This window comes from Balaenoptera acutorostrata, chromosome 2 (assembly GCF_949987535.1).
Source record: "Balaenoptera acutorostrata chromosome 2, mBalAcu1.1, whole genome shotgun sequence".
Taxonomy (NCBI): domain Eukaryota; kingdom Metazoa; phylum Chordata; class Mammalia; order Artiodactyla; family Balaenopteridae; genus Balaenoptera; species Balaenoptera acutorostrata.
Genome location: NC_080065.1, coordinates 113,006,042 through 113,030,400, shown reverse-complemented (window position 1 = coordinate 113,030,400; position 24,359 = coordinate 113,006,042). Strand labels below are relative to the sequence as shown.

At 40.8% G+C, this 24,359-nt stretch overlaps 1 protein-coding gene across 1 annotated transcript in view; it reads left to right on the top strand.

The window, feature by feature from the left end:
- The window catches only part of ALDH7A1 (aldehyde dehydrogenase 7 family member A1), a 37,442-nt gene extending 15,201 nt beyond the window's left edge, over positions 1 to 22,241 (top strand). The window contains exons 8-18 of the mRNA XM_007188499.2: positions 1,492 to 1,569; positions 3,653 to 3,750; positions 6,802 to 6,843; positions 8,799 to 8,893; positions 11,577 to 11,661; positions 12,804 to 12,910; positions 15,316 to 15,432; positions 16,532 to 16,629; positions 17,330 to 17,403; positions 20,262 to 20,337; positions 21,963 to 22,241. Coding sequence (XP_007188561.2) covers positions 1,492 to 1,569; positions 3,653 to 3,750; positions 6,802 to 6,843; positions 8,799 to 8,893; positions 11,577 to 11,661; positions 12,804 to 12,910; positions 15,316 to 15,432; positions 16,532 to 16,629; positions 17,330 to 17,403; positions 20,262 to 20,337; positions 21,963 to 22,017 — 925 coding nt within the window. The 3' untranslated portion in view covers positions 22,018 to 22,241. The remainder of the gene's footprint in view (positions 1 to 1,491; positions 1,570 to 3,652; positions 3,751 to 6,801; positions 6,844 to 8,798; positions 8,894 to 11,576; positions 11,662 to 12,803; positions 12,911 to 15,315; positions 15,433 to 16,531; positions 16,630 to 17,329; positions 17,404 to 20,261; positions 20,338 to 21,962) is intronic.
- Positions 22,242 to 24,359: the final 2,118 nt, after the last annotated feature.

The following is a 24,359-nucleotide window of genomic DNA, read 5'->3' as shown; positions in this document are numbered from 1 at the left end:
ATCCACGTGGCTTCCAACCACCCACCAGGGATGTACAGTTACAGGAGTCACTGCGCTCAGAGAAGGGCAAAAGCATGAGGTTCCCAGTTGTAATTCTCAGGTCGTTTATTCCAGTTTAGATTGAGTTGACCAGTCAGGGGTCGTTTTTACCATGAGCCATATTGTCTAGGTAGCATTGTTGATACTCTGGCATTTATCAGGTAACTTGAGGAACAAAACTAAAGAGTTAACCCAAGGTCAGATTCTCATGCATTAGGGGAAGAGGGTTTGGTTAACCTTTACCTGCAGGCCAAAGCAAAATACCTACCCTTCAGGAGCAGTCAGCTGCTTGTACAGATAGTAGATACACCCTGAGTCCCTGGAGAGAATTGTACAGCCTGACACCTGGTCTCAGACATGACAACTGCAGTGTGTGGTCCTTGATTGGGTGGAGGAAAGAAAACTGCTGTAAAGGACATTTTTGGGGACAATTGGAGAATTTACTTAGGTATGACAATGGTATCTTTTTTTATGGAAGTGGGTATAGGATTTGGATCCTTTTGAAATTTAAGTTAAGCAAATTAGAAAGTAGCCAGTAGCTTGGGATGATTGATCGAAAGAACTTTTGCTCTATTGAGGCCCATGCTCCTCAGGAAGCTCAAAATCAATGAAAGAACCCTGTTTCAGAGAAATCAGAATTACTGGAGCCATTTTTTACAACTTAAAATCAGATTTAAGTAGCATTGAACTGTGTTTCTCATTTTGACTCTAACAGCCTAAGTTGTAAGCAGACATTAAGAAAAAGCTGTGCTTGTCCACCTTACTTTAGCCTGGAGGGCACTATTTCCTGACTAAGAGGTTGGCGTGAAGCCAGTGGAAACTAGTCCTGAACTTCTCTGGGGTTCTGCAGGCAGGTCCGGTGCCCTCTGCTCTGTCTTCCCAGCATACTGTCTAGGTTTGGCGAACCTCTTTCCCTTTTCATCCTTTACCACTTCTCTGGCTGGCTCTGCTTGGCAGAGATGCGTCAAAACCTCTCATTTGCTAATGGGAGCTATCTTTCATTTTCTTCATCTTCGTGGGTTTTATTCCATATTTCCCTTTTTATTTCTTTAACATCATTTTAGTGGATTTGTGGTGAGAAGCCAAAAAAAAAAAAAAAAAAAAATGCCCTGCAATCAGTCTACCATCTTGAACCAGATATGTCTTCATAGTTTGGCAGAAAATACTTGAGAACAGTGATCACTTGAACTTCCTGATCAGTGCTTTAGTTGTTTTATTTATTTTGCATGTCTTCTTCTTAAGTTTCTTTTAGGAAAAAAAGAGTCCTGCTTTTTAAGTGTTTGAAAACCTCATCTGTAGTATGTGAGGAGAAATCTAGCCTGGATATTTCAGGGATGGGAGAGAAAGTTGAAAAAAGAAAGTAGTCACGTAGTTGGAATTTATTGTTATTTTTCAAAAAATGGTAAGAAATGAAATCACTCCCTTCCTTAGTAATTGCTTTTTTTCCCCTAGGATAATAGCCAAGGTTCTGGAGGACAACAAGCTGCCTGGTGCGATTTGTTCCTTGACTTGTGGTGGAGCGGATATTGGGTAGGTCAATAATAGGCCCAGAGTGTCTTTCCGCTGAAGGGCTTGGGTTGGTCAACTAGAATTATCTTTACTAGAATTTTGAAACTCAGTATAGCTCAGGAGGTGAGAGTGGTTTTTTGGAATCATTATTGTTACGGATCTCATTGGGCTTTACTTCATTAATGTGTAGCGTCTGTTGGAGGATAACTGTTTTTTTCATTGCCCAGAGCTACTATTGTAAGGTGTTTATATCCTAAAATAACACCCTGCTGTACCACTGTGCAGCCCATGGCTTCCTAACGCTTGATTTATCAACGTGCTCACTTACAAAGCAAAGCTGTGGAATTGTGCTCTGGTTTCTCACTCCCCACCAAGGACCTAGCCTCTTCTCTGGGTTCTTCAGCTGACCAAAAAAGGGAACCCTGGAGACACAGCTTCTAATTTATTGTTTTTTAAAAATCGTCATGTAATTCACATACCATAAAGTTCTCTCTTTAAAAATGTACAATTCAGTGGTTTTTAGAATAGTCAGTCACAACGTTGTCCAACCATCCCCAGTACCTTATTCCAGAACATTTTTGTTACCCCCAAAGGGACCTGGTACCCATTAGCAGTCATTTCCCCCTCCCCTTCCCCTGGCCAGCCCCTCATCGACTTCATGCCTGTTGGTTCGCCTCTTCAGGGTGTTTCAGGTAAATGGAATCATGCGGCCTTTGTATCCGGCTGCTTTCACTTGGGAGAACGTCATAGCATCTTTTCAGCTGGAACGGACTGTACTGTCTCTGAACCATGGTGAAAGCTGGTTCTAGCAGCCTTGACTTTGATTAGATGGCGTTTCATAGGAGTCAGGTCTTAGAACCCTTACAGGTGTGATGAACGTGTTAGTCCCCCTCCAGCACTTTGACCGCACTATTGTACTTCATGGGCAGTCTCAAAAAGGTGTAATAAATGACTCCTTTTTTTTAGATAAGTGAGAAAATTTTAGAAATTGTATTTAGAAAATACAGCTCCCACATAAAGAGTGCATAGTGAAGTATTATCTAACTTGTCATTTAAAACAAATAGTCTATCCTTTGACCCACTCTGTTCTCGTGCTTTGGGCGTGCAGTCGTTCACGTTGGCCTTGGAATAGCTCAGATAATAACGCTAATGTGTGCAGAATGGCTTTACCCAGCAACCCCCTTGAGTGTCAGTGCTCACATGCGCTGGGCTGACCTGGGAAGCCCACATGCACTGTCTCATCACACAGTTCCAGCCCTGCGTTGGTCTGATGCTGTGGCTGCCTTGCTTGGCCCACACCAAGCCCTTTGAAGCACTGAGCTGTGAGCAAGAAGGTTCAGATCAGTAGTGTCTGGTCTACATTCCTTAGAAACTGGAAATAGCGCAGCCTTTCTAAGTCAGCTTCCAAGAAGGATACTTAGGATATTTCCCTACAGTCTTTAAAATTTTCTTCTTTTTTTTTTTGCATATTTTTTTAAAATTTATTTTTTATTTTTGGCCGTGTTGGGTCTTCGTCGCGGCACATGGAGTCTCTCTAGTTGTGGTGTGCGGTGTTCTCTCTCTAGTTGTAGCGTGTGGGCTCTCTCGTTGAGGCACACAAGCTTAGTAGTTGTGGCACGTGGGCTTAGTTGCCCCGCGGCATGTGGGATCCTAGTTCCCCAACCGGGCATTGAACCCGCATCCCCTGCATTAGAAGGCGGCTTCTTTACCACTGGACCACCAGGGAAGTCCCTAAACTTTTAGTTCTTAAAGGAATCAGTTTTAAGAGACTGCAAAATAACTGGGATGCTCATCAAGGAACTGCTACGGTCGTATTGTCCAGTCACCCATCAGTACAAGAAGGAATATCTTCCTTAACAACGTCCTTGTGGTGATTTCTGTTTACGGAGAGCTCCCAGAACGGGTTAGCCTGTTCTGCTGTATGGTTCTCCTTGTGAAAATCATTGTCATGAAGACCTTCCCTTGCTCCCTTGGGATAGATCCTTGTGTCTTTCACTGACTGTCTTTCCATGGCAGGGGTTTCAGAGTTTTCTGGCCTGGCACCGTCGAGTGCCACCATTGCTAGGTTTCTCTGCTTGGCTGACCGTGTCTGTTCCCCTTGCAGCACAGCCATGGCCAAAGATGAACGAATGAACCTGCTGTCCTTCACTGGGAGCACTCAGGTGGGAAAAAAAGTGGCTCTTATGGTGCAGGAGAGGTTTGGTAAGTGTTGGCTTTATATCGAGCTTTTAATTCCCTCAGGTATGGATATGAAATAAAGATTGGGTTTTTTTTCCTTGACCTTTTCCATGGAGACACCAGCTGTGTTTATTTGAATGTCCAAGTAAAAGGAAGGGTACAGTTAATAGTGGCTTAATATTAGGGAGATAGCAGATTTAATAGCATAATTTGGAAAAGGATGTCATTCCCTCCCTAAATGACCATAGTAGAATCATATTAAATGCACTTATCAATTTCTATCAGACTGGTTTGGCAAATAAAAAAGAAAACTCACAATTTAAACAGGACCAGAGAGAGTACAGGACCTAGAGTGAATGTGGTGTTGAAGACTTACATCTGTTTTTCTCTCATTTCTGTTTCATGCATATATGACTGAAAAGGGTTGTAAGACATAGCTTTGTATGCTCTACTTTATGGCTCACTAAAGAGGTTTTCTAGGATAATATTGACGGTCAATTTTTGCCTATTTTGCTGATTTAGACTCTAACCCTAGCATAAGATGAGACTCGAATAGTTAATCTGTCAGCTATTTTGCTATATGGGCATTGCTTTTAAAAAGGAAGTTTACAAACTATTAGAGCTAATAAACATGGTTGGCAAGGTTGCAGGATACAAAAATCATTTGTATTTCTATACATTAACAAGGAGCAATCTGAAAATGAAATTCATAAAACTTTCATTTACAGTAGCATCAAAAAATAAAATTCTTAGGAATAAGTTTAACAAAAGAAGTATAAGTCTTTCACACAGAGTACCACAAAGCATCATTGAAAGAAATTTTAAAAGACCTAAATAAATGTAAAGACCTCCCATTTTCACTGTTTGGAAACAATTTAATATTATTACTGCCCGAGATCAGTACTGTCCAAGTAATTTGCAGATTGAATGCAATCCCTTTCAGAATGTCACTTGGCTTCTTTGTAGAAATGACAAGCTGATTCTAAAGTTCATATGAAATGCAAGGGACCCCGAATAGCCAAAACAATCTTGGAAAGAACAAAGTCAGAGGATTCACACTTCCCAATTTCAGAATTTATTACAGAAGTATAGTAATCCAGACTATGTGTACTGGCGTAAAGATAGAAAAATCAATGGAATAGATTGAGAGCCCAGAAATGCACGCTTACACTTATGGTCAAGGGTGCCAAGACATTTCAATGAGGAAAATAGTCTTCAACAAATAGTGCTGGGACAACTAGATAACCATAACGTATGTATGAAGTTGGACCCCAACCTACCCCTATACACAAAAATTAATTCAAAATATATCAAAGACCTAAAGGTGAGAGCTAGAACTATAAAATGCTTGAAGGCAACATAGGAATAGGTCTTGTGACCTTCGATTAGGCAGTGGTTTCTTAGATACGACAACTAAAGCAAAAGCAACAAAAGAAAGAATAGATAAATTAGACTTCATCAAAATTAAAAACTTTTCTGTTTCAAAGGACACACCATCAGGACTTCGCTGGCGGTCCAGCGGTTGAGACTTCGCCTTCCAATGCAGGGGGCACGGGTTTGATCCCTGGTCGGGGAGCTAAGATCCCACATGCGTCGCAGCCAAAAAACCAAAACATAAAACAGAAACAATATTGTAACAAATTCAATAAAGACTTTAAAAATGGTCCACGTTAAAAAACAGACAAACAAACTTGAAAAGGGCACACCATCAAAAAAGTGAAAAGAACAACCTATAGAATGCGAGAAAATATTTAGAAATCCTTTATCTGATAAGGGATTTGTGTCTAGAATATATAAAGAATTCTTACAATTCAGTAATATAAAAGACAACCCAATTAAAAAATGGGCAAGCATTTGATTAGATTATTTCTTCAAAGATAAACAAATGGCCAGTAAGTATGTGCGGTGGTGCTCAAGATCGTTAATCCTGCTTCTCCCACTAGCAGATACGGTCCTCCTCCCTACCCCTCCTTTTACCTCAAATCGGTAGTTTGTAGTTCTCTTATAAGTAGTACCATTAGTAGGATTACAATTTTTAAATGATGCATCTGCCTGTCTTAAGTTGTAGGTGCTTTTCCTGGAGGGAGTTGGTGGTTTTGAACATGGTTAGGGAACACATAGAGAATTGGAAGGATATGGAAGGTACAGATGGAATTGTCAGATCTTACGGTAATACTGTATTCTTGGGAAATTGTCATACAATTTTCCAAGTGACTGCACCATTTTATACTAACTGTTTGGAGTTTTGGGGGATATAATTTCAAACTTAGAGAAATTCCATGGCTAATACAAGGAATTCCCATATACCCTTTAATGAGTTTTACCAACTGTACTATTTTTAAAATCACTTTCTCTCTAGTAACACACACACACACACACACAAACACATATATATTGTGAGAACATATTTTTGAACCTTTTGAGAAAATTGAAGACATTGTATTCCTTTACCACTAAATGTGTTTTGTGTATTTCTTAAGAACAAGGACATTCTGTCATATAACCATGATACAATTATTAAAATCAGGAATCTAGACATTGATGTGATGCTCATGCTTTTTTTTTTTTTCCCTTGAAAATGTTTTTTAATTGAGTTACAGTTTATTTATGTTCATGCTATGTTTTTTTTTTTTTTTTTTCCCTACTTTATTTATTTATTTATTTTTTTGGCTGTGTTGGGTCTTCGGTTCGTGCGAGGGCTTTCTCTGGTTACGGCAAGTGGGGGCCACTCTTCATCGCGGTGCGGGGACCGCTCTTCATTGCGGTGCGCGGGCCTTTCACTATCGCGGCCCCTCCCGTTGCGGGGCACAGGCTCCAGACGCGCAGGCTCAGCAGTTGTGGCTCACGGGCCCAGCTGCTCCGTGGCATGTGGGATCTTCCCAGACCAGGGCGCGAACCCGTGTCCCCTGCATTAGCAGGCAGATTCTCAACCACTGCGCCACCAGGGAAGCCCCATGCTATGTTTTAAGTCAGAAAATAAATTAAAACAATTGGGATAGGCTATGATTTGAGGCCATGTAGCTGTGTGCATTAAACAATGAAATAGGAATTAATTTGTGTTTATATATTTTAAAGGGAGAAGTTTATTAGAACTTGGAGGAAACAATGCAATTATAGGTAAGGCTGCCTTTTCTTCTTTGTTTGCGTGATTTCTGTTTAGAATATCTTCAGTAGCCATCCTGAATGTATAGAACTTGTGTAAGAACTCATCCCTTTTATGTTGTGTGTGTGTCTAAGATCTAATTCCCATGCTTAGGAACTTTCCTTGTGAGACAGGACACATGGTTTGAAGGCAGAGATAACTAGGAGGGAAAGGCGTTCATGTTCGGACAATGTTACCTGGGACTTAGAATCTGTGTATGAGACTTTCTAATGTGTCATTGTTTCTTATTTTCCTTCTGTTTTTTGAAAACTGGCCACATGTTTCTCTAGAATAAATAAGTAACTCTTATGTGACCTGCTCTTTCCAAAAACATTAGTTTGTCTTCAGTGGGGTATTGAGTGCTTTTACATTGGGAAGGAACACTTCCTTAAGGCATTTTATCATTTACCTATAGTCTTGGAGATTATTTAATTCTCTTTTTCACTTTTTTGACACAAAAGGAAATAGTCTACCAGCCTAACTTCTGGATAATATAATGAACATCAGTTGGTTGAGACTTCATAGAATCATGAATTTTATGGTAAAAACTTGCTAATTGTATATTGCCATCATTATCATCATGTTTAAATGCTTATGTGTTTGTGGGGTACACCAGAAATATAAAAATTATATGGTGAAGGGTTTGTTTTGGATGAACTTCTGATTTTGTAAAAGAGAGAGTTGATTAGAAAATATAGTTAGCGTTTATTGATCAGTGGGTATGTGCCAGGCACTGTGCTCAGTTTTTTCATATGCAATATGTCATTTAATCCCCAAAGTAACCCCATGAGGCAGATACCTTTATTAATCTCATTTGAAGGTTACACCCCGAGGCTTAAAATGATTATGTGCCTGAAGTGACAGAGCCAGCATTTGTATCCTGGCAATCAGACCCCAGAGCATAGCTCTCTTCCTAAAACTCCTTACTATCGTCCATTAGTACCCCAGATAATATTATCCCATTTTATGGATGAGGAAACTGAGGCTTAAAAAGTTAAAATAGCACAATGAAAAAGTGGTGGTGATGGATAAGAACTTTGGTCTGTTTGGTTGTGTAATCCACCTTCTTAACCATCATGCTAGTCTGAGAATGCTCTTAGACTGGACAGGGGAAAATTGAAGATGTAAGAGGGAATTGGGACTGTAAGTTTCTGGAAGGGATAGAAAGGAAGGAATTTTAAGTAATACAATGGATCGATGGAAGTGTAACCTTGTAAAGACTATGCTAGTTTTTTCCTCGGAGGGCAGAAGAGGAGGAGGAAGGAATAGACAAAAGTAGAGAGCAATCTGGAAGTGATTTTGCACTGATCTCTTCAGAGATGCAGAGGAAGCAGGAAAGGGCCTTGTGTGTGATCACTTTGAGATTTTCCTCGAAGTAAAGGGTGAAGACATCTGGAGCAGGAGTAAAGGGCTGGAGGGGTTTGAGGCATTTGAAAAAGCTTCTGTAGCAGGGAGAACAAGAGGCATTTCAGGGAATGGACTGATGCAGATGAGGGTGCAGAGGTTGTTGGAGAGCTTGGTTTGATGGCGGTAATAAATCAGAAGGATCCCACTGACTTCTCTATGGGCCCAGGGAAGCTGCCATCTAAATGGGTGGTGGGGTTGAGACTGGAGGCAAGTAAAACTGAGAAAGACAGTGGTGCTCTTAGAGAAGAGACCACATGAAGGTGCAGAGAAGGCTCAGTCAGCATCAGAAACTTCAGAGAGGTGAAAGATGAAAAGGTCAGAGGAGGGGGAGCTCATCGCTCTATTCTCATATCATTTTCTTTGGGAGAAAAGTTGCCTCTGTGGTATGAACTTGCTTATTTTACAAGGGATAGTTCTGGCGTTCTCTCACTGCGCTTTCTAAAGGCATCATCTTATACCAGTTAGTAAAGTACCTCATCTGCCTACCTCACGACACTGATGGGTGTGTTTCTGCTTCCCTAAGCTTTTGAGGATTCGGACCTCAGCTTAGTCGTTCCCTCAGCTCTCTTTGCAGCCGTGGGGACAGCCGGCCAGAGGTGTACCACTGCGAGGCGCCTGGTGAGTGTGTCTGCATGGGCCCGTGAGAGTGTCCTCCTCTTCCAGCGCTGCTTTTCAACACACTGTACTGTTAAGGAGGTGTCGTAGAAACGCTGCTAGAAACGTGTATTCCCTGGATGTGGTTGGCAAACATGTGGCCCTGCTGCTGTGTTCTGTGCTCGTGGCAGATGCTGCTGGTCAGCGAGGGACTCTGCCTTACCTCCCCAAGCTGAACGTGGTCCAGTCCTCATTGACTGGATTTGGACGTGGGTGATGAGACCTGCTTTCAGTCCTACACCTAGAACAATGTGGACAAAGTCCCATGTCACTTAGAGAATAAAGCAAGATAAACATTTGAAAAATTCACAACTATTTGCTAAAAGGTAGACAGTCTTAGCTTTCTTGTAAAAACATTTTAAGTAGTAAAATATTTTTAAAAATTAAAAATTTTTGGCTTATAGGTCATGTCTTAGATTTGACTTGATGTGACGTAGTTTATTGGAAAGTAAATATATGTGTGTTCTCTCTATATAAGTGTATAAGTCTTCATGCATATATATAGGACACATTAATTTTTTTTTTTTTTTTTTAAGGTATAGTCACTTTGGAAGACAGTTTGGCAGTCTCTAAATTTATTTTTATTTATTTTATTTTTGGCTGTGTTGGGTCTTCGCTTCTGCGCAAGGGCCTTCCCCAGCTGCGGCAAGTGGGGGCCACTCTTCATCGCAGTGTGCGGGCCTCTCACTATTGTGGCCTCTCTTGTTGCGGAGCACAGGCTCCAGACGCGCAGGCTCAGCAGTTGTGGCTCACGGGCCCAGTTGCTCCGCGGCATGTGGGATCTTCCCAGACCAGGGCTCGAACCCGTGTCCCCTGCATTGGCAGGCGGATTCTCAACCACTGCGCCACCAGGGAAGCCCAAACATAGGCTTTTTAAATAACATTTTTTTTTTTAATTTATTTATTTTTATTTTTGGCTGTGCTGGGTCTTCGGTTCGTGCGAGGGCTTTCTCTAGTTGCGGCAAGTGGGGGCCACTCTTCATCGCGGTGCGGGGACCGCTCTTCATCGCGGTGCGCGGGCCTTTCTCTATCGCGGCCCCTCCCGTCGCGGGGCACAGGCTCCAGACGCGCAGGCTCAGTAGTTGTGGCTCACGGGCCCAGTTGCTCCGCGGCATGTGAGATCTTCCCAGACCAGGGCTCGAACCCGTGTGCCCTGCATTGGCAGGCGGATTCTCAACCACTGCGCCACCAGGGAAGCCCAGGACACATTAATATTAAGTGCATATGAGGAGAGTGGTTTCGCTTCAGTGTTCGGGGTTTGGGAAGTTTAATCTCCACACTTAGATTTGAGCTGGATTTTTAAATGTTTTTGTGTGGGATACAACCTTGATTTTCATGACTCATGCTATTGAAAAACTGGGCCAAACAAGTTTTGATTAGGTAGAAAATTTGGCTAAATTGCTTTTTTAAAAATTACTATTGTTGAGTTTTCCTCCTGTAATTAAAAAAAAAATAAACAATTTACAATTGAATTATGGAGGAATTGGCTTTGGGTTTTTCCTCTCGCCCACAATGAGTATGAACAAATTCTTTATAAGGTTGACATAATCTAAATTAATTAGAATAGATAAGAAATATAGGGAAATTAAGTCTTTACTTTTGCCATAACTTTTCATATTCAGTTTTTCCTGTATTTTACAGTGAATGAATATCAATCTTTCCTTTGTTTTTATATTACTCAGTTGACGTGGTATGAACTGCGGTATGAACTTGCTTGTTTTACAGGGATAGTTCTAACGTTCTCTTACTGCACTTTCTTTTTTTTTTTTTTTCTTATTTATTTCTTTATTTAAATGTTGCTCTGCGGACTTAACCGGCAGAAACCCAGAGCCTGCACTTTCTAAAGGCATCATCTTATACCAGTTAGTAAAGTACCTTATCTGCCTACTACAATAGAATATCTAAGCTACGATGTTTGTAAAGTATTTACAATTTATTGAATTTGTTCACCTTAAACATTTATTACCTTAAGGCTAAGAAGGAAACAGGGGTACTCCAAAAGATTATAATCTTAATTACATGGTAAACTATGAAATGACATAAAAGTCAAGCATTTCTTTATTTGGTCAACCTTTATTTTTCCTTTGTGTCCTGGAGCAAATATACATAGCCATGCTTTATATTTAGTGTGAAATATTGGAGGATACTGTTAGTCATAACCCAAATCAATTTTTGTAGGGACTGTAGTGGAATGCAGAAAAATCCATTCCAGTTCTATGGACCTCTCTGTGATTTATCATTGGTCCTCTGTATCCATGTTTCTTCCAAATCTGCAGATCCAACCAATTGGGAACCATGTAGTCCTGTAGCATTTACTCTCGAAAAATATTTTTATACAGGTGGACCCGTGCAGTTCAAACCCATGTTGTTCAAGGGTCAACTGTATAAATCAGTACTGTTAAGAAAAATTGAGGGAATTCCCTGGCGGTCCAGTGGTTAGGACTCCGTGCTTTCACTGCTGAGGGTGCGGGTTCAATCCCTGGCTGGGGAACTAAGACCTACAAGCTGTGCACCACGGCCAAAAAAAAAAAAGGCTGGGGGAAAAAAATTAAAATTGTGCATTTTTAACAATTTCGTACATTTATATGTGCTATTTAGTAGTCCATTTATATGTACTAATCCCTTGAATGTTTCTTTTTTCATTTAGTTTTTACATGAAAGCATTCATGATGAAGTTGTTAATAGACTTAAAAAGGCCTATGCACAGATCCGTGTTGGGAACCCATGGGACTGTGAGTATCTGGTTGATTCCAAAGATGTTCCTTTTTGACACATGGTGTTATAAGAGTTTCTGATTTTCTACTTTTATTTTTTTCCCTTTCCTGAGAGGCCTGAGGGAATACAAAGCAGTTTATTTTGCATTTGGGGTGACATGTCTGCTCCTAGGTTAGGATCTGAGTGCTTGACGTGGGCTGGTGGGTGAGCTTGGGAGATGGTATTGAGATGGGATGAGTCTGAGAAGCTTTTCCCTCTTCACTTTCCTCCTCCCAGATACCACCATCCTCCCTCATGCAAGGTTGCAAGAGTCACCTGCCTGACTTTTCTGCTTCCACTTCTGCCTTCCACCATAACCAAAGTAATTTTTTAAAATGTAATTAAGTAATTCACTCTCTTGCTAAAAACACTCATTGCTATTTGACTAAAACTTGGATGCCTTTTGAGACCCTTTTTGCAAGCTCACAGTCTTTCGTGATCTGACCTCAGCCGCGTCCCCACCCACCTTCTGGACCCGCCGTGCACCATTTGCCCCGTTGCTCCCTGAGCTCCGGCTTCTCCAACCTTCTTTCAGTGCTCCGGACATTCCAGGCTCTGCCCTGCTGGAATTGCTCTTTGCCCAGCCCTTCCCACCTCCTCACTGAGGCCTACCTCTATCTTCCTTCTTCCTCTGTCCCACGGTCGCCTTTAATGCTCTGGTTTCTGGCAGCCATACAGAGGGAGCATCAGCTTCTTCCCCTTAAATTGTTCACCGACTGCTGGTTTTGTGACGTTCTTAGAGAATGATCACCCTGTAATGAGTAAGCAGAGCCTATATTTTTACTGCAGTACTCTGATGAATTGATAGCTCTTTCCCTAGATTTGGCCCTCCATGTTTCTGTATAGAAAGCTTATGAGGACCCAGCCATACCTTCTTCTTTGCATATCTTCTGTGGCTGCTTTTGCACTACATTGGCGGAATTGAGGAGTCGTGGCAGAGACCACATGTCATGCAAAGCATTAAATAGTTACCGTCCGGCTCTTTGCAGAGAAAGGTTGCTGACTCCTGCTCTAAACTGAGGGGATATATGAGGGGATTGGTCTGTTTATTGGGAAAGCTGTTTAATTATAAAATGATGCCAGTTAGGGTGAAATGAAGAGTATTCCTTTTTCTTTCCAGCTAATGTTCTCTATGGGCCACTCCACACCAAACAGGCAGTGAGCATGTTTCTTGGAGCAGTGGAGGAAGCAAAGAAAGAAGGTGGCACCGTGGTCTATGGTGGCAAGGTAATGACAACTTGAGATCAGGAGTGACAGGTTCTTTCTTTTCCTTTCGCACAAGCAGGGCTCCGGGTAAATTGATGAAGGGTGCCTGACTGCCACTTTTCTTTTCTCCATCCCTTTTATAACGGGGAAATACATATTTTAAAGAATGGCAATGTAACGTGAATGGAACATTTCTGGAAAGACACAACTCAGAGCCAGGGTTGCCTTTGAATTGAGTCCCTGGGAATTTGTATGGAAGGGAGACCTCTTTTTCATGGTATGGAAGACTGTATTTAGTGCAATTTAAAATCCGTATTTAGTAGTGATTATTAAGTCATTTAAGGCAGGGAATCAAAAAAGAATACATACCAAAAGCATTTTTAACACATATTACTATTGTCGATGAAAAATTAGTTGATTTATGAAAGAAATGGAAATTTTTATTTGAGCCAAATTGAGGATTATAACCCGGGAACAGCACCTCAGAAAGCTCCGAGAACCGTTCTGCCTGTTAGAAGTCAAGGCAGTTATATAAGTTTTTTAGACAGAGGGCTGTACATTGAATGACGTATCTTTGACAGTTTACACAGTCTAGATCTAAGCGTCATCATGACCCCTTACAAGATAAGGAATGTTACCTTTTAAGGAGTTGTCTTGGTGGTGCTAGGAGAATGTTGCTGTTTATGGTTGAGCAGGTATTTATGCCGATGGGGAGGTTTGGTTGATGCATGACACAGATACACAGTGCACAGCTGAGGGGAGAGAGGAGGCCATAGGGCAGAGAAAGTTTTTGATGTTTAAATTTTTCTTGTCTTGCCATAAAATATGAATTTCATTTCACACTATATTTGTTTGATTCTTGAGATGTAGATTCAAGGCGTTTTCTTCATGTATGATAGGAATTTGTCTTCATCCTTGAATAAGCTATACATATAATTTATTATCTACAATTTATTTTCACTTCTTTAAAAATCACTGAAAACTGAGTCTCTTGCAAAGCTCTCTGAGAAGCAGAATCCTTCTCCCTAGTCTCTCAACATTGACATACCCACATCTCATTGGATAGAGATGTGTATGTGTATTTGTACTTTTTGTTACTTACCTTGAGTTTTTTTAAGCATTTAACTTAATCTTTAGAAGTAGCTCTTTCCCCTTTGTGTAATATTTACTTAAGTTACATAATGCAATATGGTATTGTGATAACAAATACAGCTGTCACATACAGGGTTGGGAGTAAATACAGATGACTCTTGGTAAATGTACAGCTCAGAGGGTGAGAGCAGAATTACACAGTCACCCTGGAGAGCTGACCACCAGCCAAGCAGCTTGCTGCAGGCATCAGAATATTTTATAGCAGTTAAGTGGAGATGAACTAGTAATTTGGTTATGTGGAGGTTAGTTAGGAGAGTGTCTATAGTATACCCTTTTAGAGCATTTGATTTCTGTATTAATGTGTTCGTTTGCTAGGGCTGCCATAGCAAAATATCACAGACTGGGTGGCTAAAACAACAAATTTGTCTCACAGTTCTGGAAGCTGAGTCCCAAATCAAGGTGCTGGCCGGGTTGGTTCTTCCTGGTGAGGCCTCTGTCCCTGGCTTGCAGACGGCCACCTTCTCTCCATGTCCTCACATGGCCTTTCCTCCCTGCCTGGAGAGAGGAGGTCCCTGGTGTCTCTTCCTCTTCTTACGAGGAATTATTTCTATCTGATTAGGGCCTCACCCACATGACCTCATTTAACTTTACCTCCTTAAAGGTCCTGTCTCCATATTTAGTCATAATGGGAGCGGGGTGGGTTTAAAGCTTCAACATAAGAATTTGGGGGTGTGGATATGGGCACAATACAGTTTGTAACAGAACAGGTATGGATTACCTCTTTTAAAATTATGTGAAGTTAAAAATAACCACCTGTAACAGCGTTTTTTCACTGTAACTTGGTCATGATGCATGCACAGCTCTCTATCCTTGACTCCTTTTTTCTATTTTTTTTTTCTGACCAACTAAGTTAGAACCAATAAGAGGCAGAGAAAATTTTCATTCATGATGGGAAGTCATTTTGGAGAAATAATTCACTTATAAATGGTGTTTATTTTTTTTTCTCAAAATTATAAACAAAGATGGTATCCTCTGACTCCAAGAACCAGAAAACAAAATGCTCTTGTTTTTTTTTTTTTAATAAATTGTATTTATTTATTTATTTATTTATGGCTGCGTTGGGTCCTCATTGCTGCACGCGGGCCCCCTCCAGTTGCGGCGAGCAGGAGCCACTCTTCGTTGTGGTGCACGGGCCCAGTTGCTCCGCGGCATGTGGGATCCTCCCAGACCAGGGCTCGAACCCATGTCCCCTGCACCGGCAGGCAGACTCCTAACCACTGCACCACCAGGGAAGTCCAAACTGCTCTTGTTTTTATTTTCTTTCTCTACTGCAGGTTATGGATCGCCCTGGAAATTATGTAGAACCGACAATTGTTACAGGCCTTGACCACAACGCAACCATTGTACACACAGAGACTTTTGCCCCGATTCTTTATGTGTTTAAATTCAAGGTAAAAAAATGGATTCCTTTTCTCTTTTCTCTAGTTCAACGTTGAAACAAATGAGAAGACTAGGAGAAAATAAAGGCATATTAAATTTCACTCAGCCTTTAGGGAGGTTTTAGAAAGTCACTCCGATTAGTAAAGATTTGAAGGTTAAGGACAAACTATGATGAGATGAACACTTTAAACAGTAGAGCATAAGCTAGCTGCCAGGGGAATTAAGACAAGTAGAGGGCCAACATTGAAATTTATGGGGAACATGGCCCTCATCACCTGTATCAGCTGTGTTGATACAGTTGAGCTGTGTGGACTATGAAGTCAGCTTCTGCACAAAAGGGACCAGGTAGTTTGATAGTCTGAGTAGTCTGAGTGCTAAGTATCAGTGGACAAAATGAGAAGATACAAGGGCAATTTGTAGACATACAATTACAACTTGTATCAGAGGACAGGCTGCAGAGGTTTTAACAGATAAAGGTAACTAGAGGGTCTCCTTCCCAGCACGTGACAGGCCCTACCATGCCAGCAGATGTCTAGAGATTGAATCAAGGCTTGGCTATGCCATGATTAACAGTTAAAGGATAATGAGACTTATAGCTTGTTGCAATTATATGATTGCATTAATTAAAATCTTGCTTTAAGTTGTCTATTATTGTTTCACATAATGTGACTACAGAGTATAATTTCATGTTTTGTCTTGTGTCTGTGTGTTTGACTGTGAGTTCCTGAGCAAATCATTTAGCCTCCCTTGCCTAATTTGTACAATAGGGATAATACAGAGCCTGTGTCATTGGGTGAGGATTAAATGTATAAATGCATGCTCAATGCCTAGGTCAGTGTGTTGCACATAGTAAGAGCTCAGTAAATAACAGCTCTTATACATAGTGGCTTGAATGGAAGAATGTACTCATGTTTTTCTCAAAGTTGAGGTAAGGGGAAAATCCCACAAAGCACGGTACGAGATAAACAGAATTAGGAAGATGTTGACTCCTTAGTTTCCTTTTGTGCACTAAAATTATACTGGTAAATTTCACAAAATGAGTTTACCATTAGTTAATTTGGACCTGAACAGTGTGTATCATCTAACAGCTTTCCATGTCTGTCTTTTTAGAATGAAGACGAGGTCTTTGCATGGAATAATGAAGTAAAACAGGGACTTTCAAGTAGCATCTTTACCAAGGATTTGGGCAGAATCTTTCGCTGGCTTGGGTATAACTTTGTCTATTTTGAAAACTTAACGTTAAGTCTGAGTTGTGTGGTGAATGGGCTACAAAAAAAGAAAATGAAAAAAAAATGAAAAAAAATCAAAAAAAAAAAAAAAAGAAAATGAAACCATCACAGGTGAAAATATTTTTTTTAATAAATTTATTTATTTATATTTTTAAATTTTGGCTGCATTGGGTCTTCGTTGCTGTGTGCGGGCTTTCTCTAGTTGCAGCGCGCGGGGGCTACACTTCATAGCGGTTGTGGTGCACGGGCTTTTCATTGCGGTGGCTTCTCTTGTTGCAGAGCGTGGGCTCAGTAGTTGTGGCTCGCGGGCTCTAGAGCACGGGCTCAGTAGTTGTGGCTCGCGGGCTCTAGAGCACAGGCTCAGTAGTTGTGGCTCACGGGCTTAGTTGCTCCGTGGCATGTGGGATCTTCCTGGACCAGGGATCAAACCCGTGTCCCCTGCATTGGCATGCAGATTCTTAACCACTGCGCCACCAGGGAAGTCCCCTATTTTTTTTTTCTTTTTTTTTCTTTTTTTTTTTTTTTTTGTTTAGCATTGAGAGTCTTAGAGGTTTTGTTTGGATTATTTATTCATTTCTGTACATTTGTTTTGTGTGTGTGTGTGTTTTTCCTTTTTCTTTCTTTTTTTTTTTTACTTTCACATATTTTGCTTTCATTTTGCCTCCCTTTTTACACACAGCCCAAAAGGATCAGACTGTGGCATTGTAAACGTCAACATTCCAACGAGTGGGGCTGAGATTGGAGGTGCATTTGGTACGTAGAGAATCCTTTCTCCTTTTTCATGTTGGGCAGTTTATTAGTCTGCCGGGGCTGCCATAACAGAATACCAGACTGGGTGGGCTCAAACAATAGAAATGTGTTTTCTCACATTCCTGGAGGCTGGAAGTCCAAGATCAAGGTGTTGGCAGGTTTGGTTTTTCCTGAGGCCTCTCTTCTGACGTGTAGATGGCTGCCTTCCTCCTGTGTCCTCCCATGGCCTGTTCTCTGTGCACGTACATCCCTGGTGTCTCTTTATCTTCTTATAAGGACATTAGTCCTATTGGCTTAAAACCCCACCTTTATGACTTCATTTAACCTTCATTACCTCCTTAAGGGCCCTGTTGCCAAATACAGCCAGCCACGCTCTAAGGAATTGGAGGTTAGGGCTTCAACCTGTGAAATTGGGGCAGGGGGAACACAATTTAGTCCATAACAGGTGGCAAAGAAAAAGCACTAGTATTTTAGAAAAGTTTGACCAAGACACTGAAATAATAATCTTACCTGGTCTGACATGGTCGAGAGAGTTATGCTCTGTATTCAGAGTTGTCCAAGGCCCTGCATTTTATTCTCAGATGCAGCATCATGTTAGAACAGACGGCCTTCACCTGAATTATGTGAACCCCTGAAATGGCATCTGTTTTCTTGGGAGACGCTTGAAGACCCCAAAAAGATTAAGAACCTCTGCTTCAAAGCCAGAAAATTTCACATGAAAAATTCTGTTTTTTACTTGCAAAGTGGGCATAGTAAATATTACATATTGTCTTTTATCTTAGATAAAATATTGAGTTGTTTCTTTTCATTGGGCCCAGCTCCTCTTTTCTCTTAATGACCCTGGGGCTCTTGATGCTTAAACTTGGTACTCATAGTAAAAGTTTTTTTTTTTTTTTTTTAAAAAGGCCTTCCCAACAATCATATATTAACTTACTAAAAATTATCCAAAATATAGTAAAAACAGATTGCATTATTTATATATATGTACACACACACACAGAAGTAAAACAAACATACATTACAACCTGTAAAAATTTAAATAATTAGAAGCCTTCTTTTATACATTTTAAAGCAGTGGGCAATTACTATTCAGCGTACAGACATTGATAAACGTTCCTGATGTCAGTTTAGCCTTTTATCTCTGCGCTCCACTATTAAGTGAGTGTCTGTTCCTTCTGTAGGCCTTCAATCCCTGTTTCCAGCCCATACCTTCTCTCTCCAATTGACTCTTTTATTTCAGCCTTTACGGTTAATTTCTAAAGTTTTTTAAAAGTCTCATAATGCAAAAAGCAGTTCTGCCCCATACTTTGGTCTTCCTCCTGCTTTCCCAGAGGCAGCTACTTTGAGATTCTTACTGAAGGAAAAAGAAAATTGACCTTTGAATTTACTTCAGTTTTTCTAAGTAATGTGCTTTAACTGCTCTTTCACAACTTTAGACATTATGTACTGACCCTTTGTTATCATAGATTAACTTTCTTAAACCCTTCCTCTCTTTTCCTGTGAGACATTATTGCACAGGGTGAGGTCTAGAGGAAACCAGATACTAAGTATCTGGCTCCTAAGTCTTCTCCCAGTGTAGTAGTCACAGAAGATGTGCTTAATTCTTCCTGCATTGGATTGTGACAACATACGTGAAACATTGTCTACCAGCAAAGCATAGAGACTCAGTACCCAAGGCTTTTATTGGGGGTCGGTCACACAGGCAACGTCTGCCTAAGCACCCAAATTCCAGACTCCCTGAAGGAAAGCAGGTATTTAACATAAACCACATTGTTTGCTCAATGAGACAGTGTAGGGAACTGTTTAGCCTACAAGTTTCCAGATGCCAGCAACATTGTAAGCAGACCTGCTATGTCTTTTCTGCACAGATTGTAAGTTTTTCTCAGCCTTTGGAAGCTATAACTTACTTGTCTTCTGGTTTCCATTACTGTGGTTGAAAAGCCCAATCCACTTTGATTTCTGATCTTTTTTTCTCCCATTTCAAAAAATTGGGGGTCTGTTATTTATGTCTGATGTTCTGAAATTCTTCAGAAATATGCCTCAATGGAGATCTTGGTAAACATTTTTGTTGGACAGTCAGTGGGCCAGTAATTGGCCTTAGCATTGGGACTCACAGTTTTTAGTTCTGGGAAGTTTTTGATAGTTTTATTTTGTTTTGATAGTGTTTCTTTGACAGTTTTTTCCCTTTGATTTTTCTGTATTTTAATTTCTAGAGCTCCTATTTGAATGTTATCTCTTGAAGAATTATCTAATTGTGTTATTTTTTCCCCTCTTTTTTTCCATCTCGTTAGTCTTTTGGGGAGACTTCCTCAAACTTTTCTTCTAACGCTTCTGTTGTTTTTCTCTCCTCTGCTCTTACTAAAAACGATACTAAGTGTGCTTTGATGGCACACTTTTAAACAGTACCTTTTTCTTGTTTTATGGAATCATTATCTTTTTGTAACCTTTAAAAATATTAATATGACATTTAAAAATTTTTATTATAAAATCAGTTTATGTATACTGTAGAAAATTATATACAGATAAGCATAAATGGGAAAATAAAATTACATTTCCACTGTTCAGAGGTTTCCACTCTTAACACCTTGGTCTAATGGTAAGGTTTTTTTTAAGGTGCTTCCTGACATTTCTGTTTTTTTGGTTAATTCCTTTTACTTTATTTTCCAATTTAGTTCCCTTTTTCCCGTTTGGTTTGGTCTCTGTCTTTTATTTATTTGTTTGCAGAGGGGATACTCTGGCTACCTGTAAGGTAGCTGGTCAGGTAGCTCTGGTCTCCTGGTGCCTTCATTTCTGTGATCCTGAGTAGGAGCCCACACAGAGGCACTGCACGAGATTCATGAGCTGCTTGTGTATTTCTCTAGGAGGAGAGAAGCACACTGGCGGTGGCAGGGAGTCTGGTAGTGATGCCTGGAAACAGTACATGAGAAGATCTACTTGGTAAGAAAAGGCTTTGGGAAAATGGTTTGGCTTTACAGCCTCTGGAATGTGCTTCTACAGTCTCCTACTGTCTGCTCTGTGTTCGTGCAGTTTCTCTTGATTTTATGTTTCTAACATTCTACAGCTCTCCCCTGCCAGAGCATCTATTTGGTGCTATTATTTTCCTACCCGTCTGTCCAGCTTCAGCTAGTGCCCAGCGCCTGACTGTGAAACCATCTCGGTAGTGGTTTCTGTCTAGAGACAGCACAGGAGCAGGACACTTGGGGTCAACCAGCAGGAGAAAGTGGAAGAGGCTGTCCTTTCAGTTTTTTTCCTTGGGTACAGTTACCACCCCTGCAGACTGCCAGGGCAGTAGGACGTGGAGGTGGGCAGGCGGGCTGTGGGCCTGGCTAGCGAGCTGGGGGATACAGCTCCGGGAATAGTGAGCACAAGCTTTGAAAGTGGATTAGCACGTTCACCCAGCACAAGGGTAGCTGGCAAGGGAACCTGTTGTTGCTGGGACGTTCTGGCTAGGAGCTGCTTTTTATTTGTTTTCTGTTTTCCCTCCCTCTTTGGTAGAAATCAGTTTATCCAAGAGCAGTAAAATGCTGTGTGGGGTCAGGCCCATGTCGTGTTAGGTTGTAGAAAGAGCACAGGGTGAGGAACCCAGGACACCGTCTGTCTCGTTTACTGCTTCTCACTGGCTCTGGAACCTCTCGGGGAGGGGGGTTTCCTACACCTTCGCTCATTGTCTCCTCAGCAACTTCATGTCTGTTAGGAATTTTTTTTTCCCTCCAGCTTTATTGAGGTATAATTGACAAAATTGTAATACATTTAAAGTGTGCAACATGATTTGACATACACATACATTGTGAAAAGATTCCCACAATCAAGTTAGCACATCCTTTACCTCACAACAGTGTGTGTGTGTGTGTGTGTGTGTGTGTGTGTGTGTGAGAGAGAGAGAGAGAGAGAGAGAGAGAGAGAGCGAGAGAGAGCGAGCTTAAGATCTACTCTTAGCAAATTTCAAGTATATATCAGGAGTTTCTGAGGTGCTTTGGCTGTGGCTTGTTTACTCTCAGACACGTGCATGCTCTTTGCCTGATTCCCATTTGTTGAAGTCAGTTATGTCCTTTTACTTTGCTTGCGTACTTGAGATCTAGGGGACCAAGCAGGTAGCCGCAGGCTTTCTGGAACCCGTCTGATGGAGACACTTCCTCTCAGGAGAAACGCCAGATGGCTGACTAGGAGGGAATCTTTTATTTTCCAAATTATTATAGTTTTATTTTATTTCTACCAAAATGGGAATATCTGTATTTTTCTTCCTAATTCAGTACAAGTTATTGAGAGACATAAAGAAGATGAAGTTTATAATCCCCATATTCTTGTGCCCTGAAAACCATGACTAACACATAATGCTGTGTGTCTTTCCAGAATTTTGTGTTTCTCATTTTTTTTCTTTTATAAAACTGGATCTATACTAACGTTTTTTTGTATCCTAATTTTTTTCTTCATGAACTTCTAACTTGAATATTTGACCTTGCTAATATATGCAGATCTGACACATTTTTTTAATGGCATAAAATTTCCTCTATTACGTGTATACTATCCTTCATTTAATTTTGTTCATTTTTCCCCCTCCTTAGTACCATCAACTACAGTAAGGACCTGCCTCTGGCCCAAGGAATCAAGTTTCAGTAAAGTTGCTTTCAATTGACATTTCAAGTGTTTCAGGCATTGTTGCATCTCTTTCTTCTGAAGAAGACGAAGAAAATTACTCTTTGCCTTGAATAAATGGATCATTTTGAATTTGACAGTGGTTAATCCCTTATGCTTCTGAAGCCTAAATCAAGAGACTTTTTTAAAAAATAAAAATTTTCATGACATAGCCTTAAGTAATAAAAGATAGATTAGATGGATTTTTATGTTACTAGTAGTTACTGATTTTTTTAAACTTTAGCATTATTTTTATAATTTAGAAAAAAATAGTGCATGCCATGGTAGGAATTTGAAAAATACAGAACATAATAGGGAAGAAAATAGAAGTCTTGTCAGGAGGTGCAGGAACGGCTCCTGAGCAAGTAAAGAAATCGGTAGCAAGTACTGATTCACGTCACCCTCCTCAGCAGGTGTTGGAAAGGGTGTGATTGAAGGGAGTGTCCCTTGTTTATGGAGGACCATAGCACAGTATCCCTGTGGAACGACTTGCTGTTTAAGATGTCTGAGGGCATTCCTCATTATCACAGCTTCTCTCGCTCAGGATGGCTTGTGTCACCACAGAAGAAATCTGGGGGGGCGGACGGAGATTTTGCTCCTGCCCTACCTAGAACCTGCACCTGCGGACGACTGTGTGGAATTCTATGCAGAGCACGTCTGGATTTCTTATGCAACCTCAGACCGTCTTCTTTAGCTGTTAGGCTTCTTGAGTTGCCCTTCGGTTTGTTCTCAGAATAACCAAGCGTGTAGCAGCATGTGTTCGTGGTGAACTCGGCATAGTTCACTTTTTCTTTCCTGGGAGTCCACGTCCTTCCCTTGAGAAGCTGCCCGGGAGCTGCTGGAGCGGCTCAGCCCAGGGCCCTGTCGCGCTCACGCCGGCCCCTGCGGCTCTGTCTTCCTGGCAGCCTTCACTCCCCTGGAGGGCAGCAGCCGCCACCCCGTCGACTCCTGCCAGGCTGGACTGGGACAGGAGCCTCGCAAGAAGATGACACCTGTAGATGACCTGATGCGTCAGGATGTGTGGAGAGATTCAGACAACTGGCGAAGAACTTGGGGTTGAGTTATGACAGAGAAGCAAGCAAATGAAAAAACCAAGCAATGATAAATTTATCAGGGAAGGAAAGGTATATAACATGTTCCGTGGCCCAGCTGTGACTAGTGTTCAGCCAGGTATGCTGTTGTCAACCTTGAATATTAAGCCAAACGTGGACGATAGGCCTTCTGAGAGCATGTTGGCAGGAAGAGTTCAGGGTTTGAAGGTAGGTCAGAGAGGCAGGCAGTTTATGTTCTGTAGTGGAAAATCAATAATGCCTAAAATTACAAAAGCAAGAAATAGGAACATAAGCTTATAAAAGATAGGGAGCTAAATTCTGAAAATATCATTGCTTCAGGAGAGGACAAATGGGGAGTGGGGCATGGAGACAGGAGGGATTATTTTCCATAACAAGTCTTGTAGAGCTATTTGACTCTTTAAATCAAGAGAATGTATAACTTTGATTAAAAATTCAAACCAACAAAAAAATGATGTCGGAGAATCAGGTGCTTGAATCGTACGTTTCCTAACCCCCTTTCCACCCCACCTCTCCCCAGCACACACAAACTGCACACTTGTGAGCTTCCCGTTATTCAACTAGTGACTCTTTAAATATCTCATGAAAGGATGGTGCTGAAAGCCAAGTTTCCTTCCATGTGTTGAAGTACAAAATAGGTAAAAAGTATATGTGTATCAATACAAGGTTAATACAAGCAGTTGCTTAAGAAAATTATGCAGTTTGGGCATTTGTTTAAAAAAACCTTGCTATGGTTTTTCTTTGTAAGTCACGATGTTAGGTATTGTAGCCCTGTTTTTAGTGTCTATAATACTGTCTGAAGAAAGTAAAGCACCGTTTAAAACGTTTTGAGAAACCATGTAGTAATTGGCTATTTTCATTTTGTGAAATTGAGATTAATTTCGATTGAAATATTTTTTTATATCCTGTTTTTTCCAAGCATATTATTTTTTAACAAGTATTTCGAAACACGAGCTGTGTTGGTGTTTTTTCAATTTTTACATTTATAATTTCTCTCCAGTCAGGTATGTATTCTCTCCAATAAGGAGGCTCTCCATCCTCCTGTGTATTTGCTAAAGCCATGCCATGGTGGCCGATATGGAATAATAATCTCTATTACACTGGTGAGAAGGAGACCGGCAGCTCTAATCTTAGGTATAGAAGTCAAGTTAAACTGATTCTGAAAGCTTTCTTTGAAACTAATTCACAAGTTTTCTATACATGTTTCTAGCAACAAGGACATTTTTGGTTATGTTTATTAAAAAGTTTTGCCTTTAC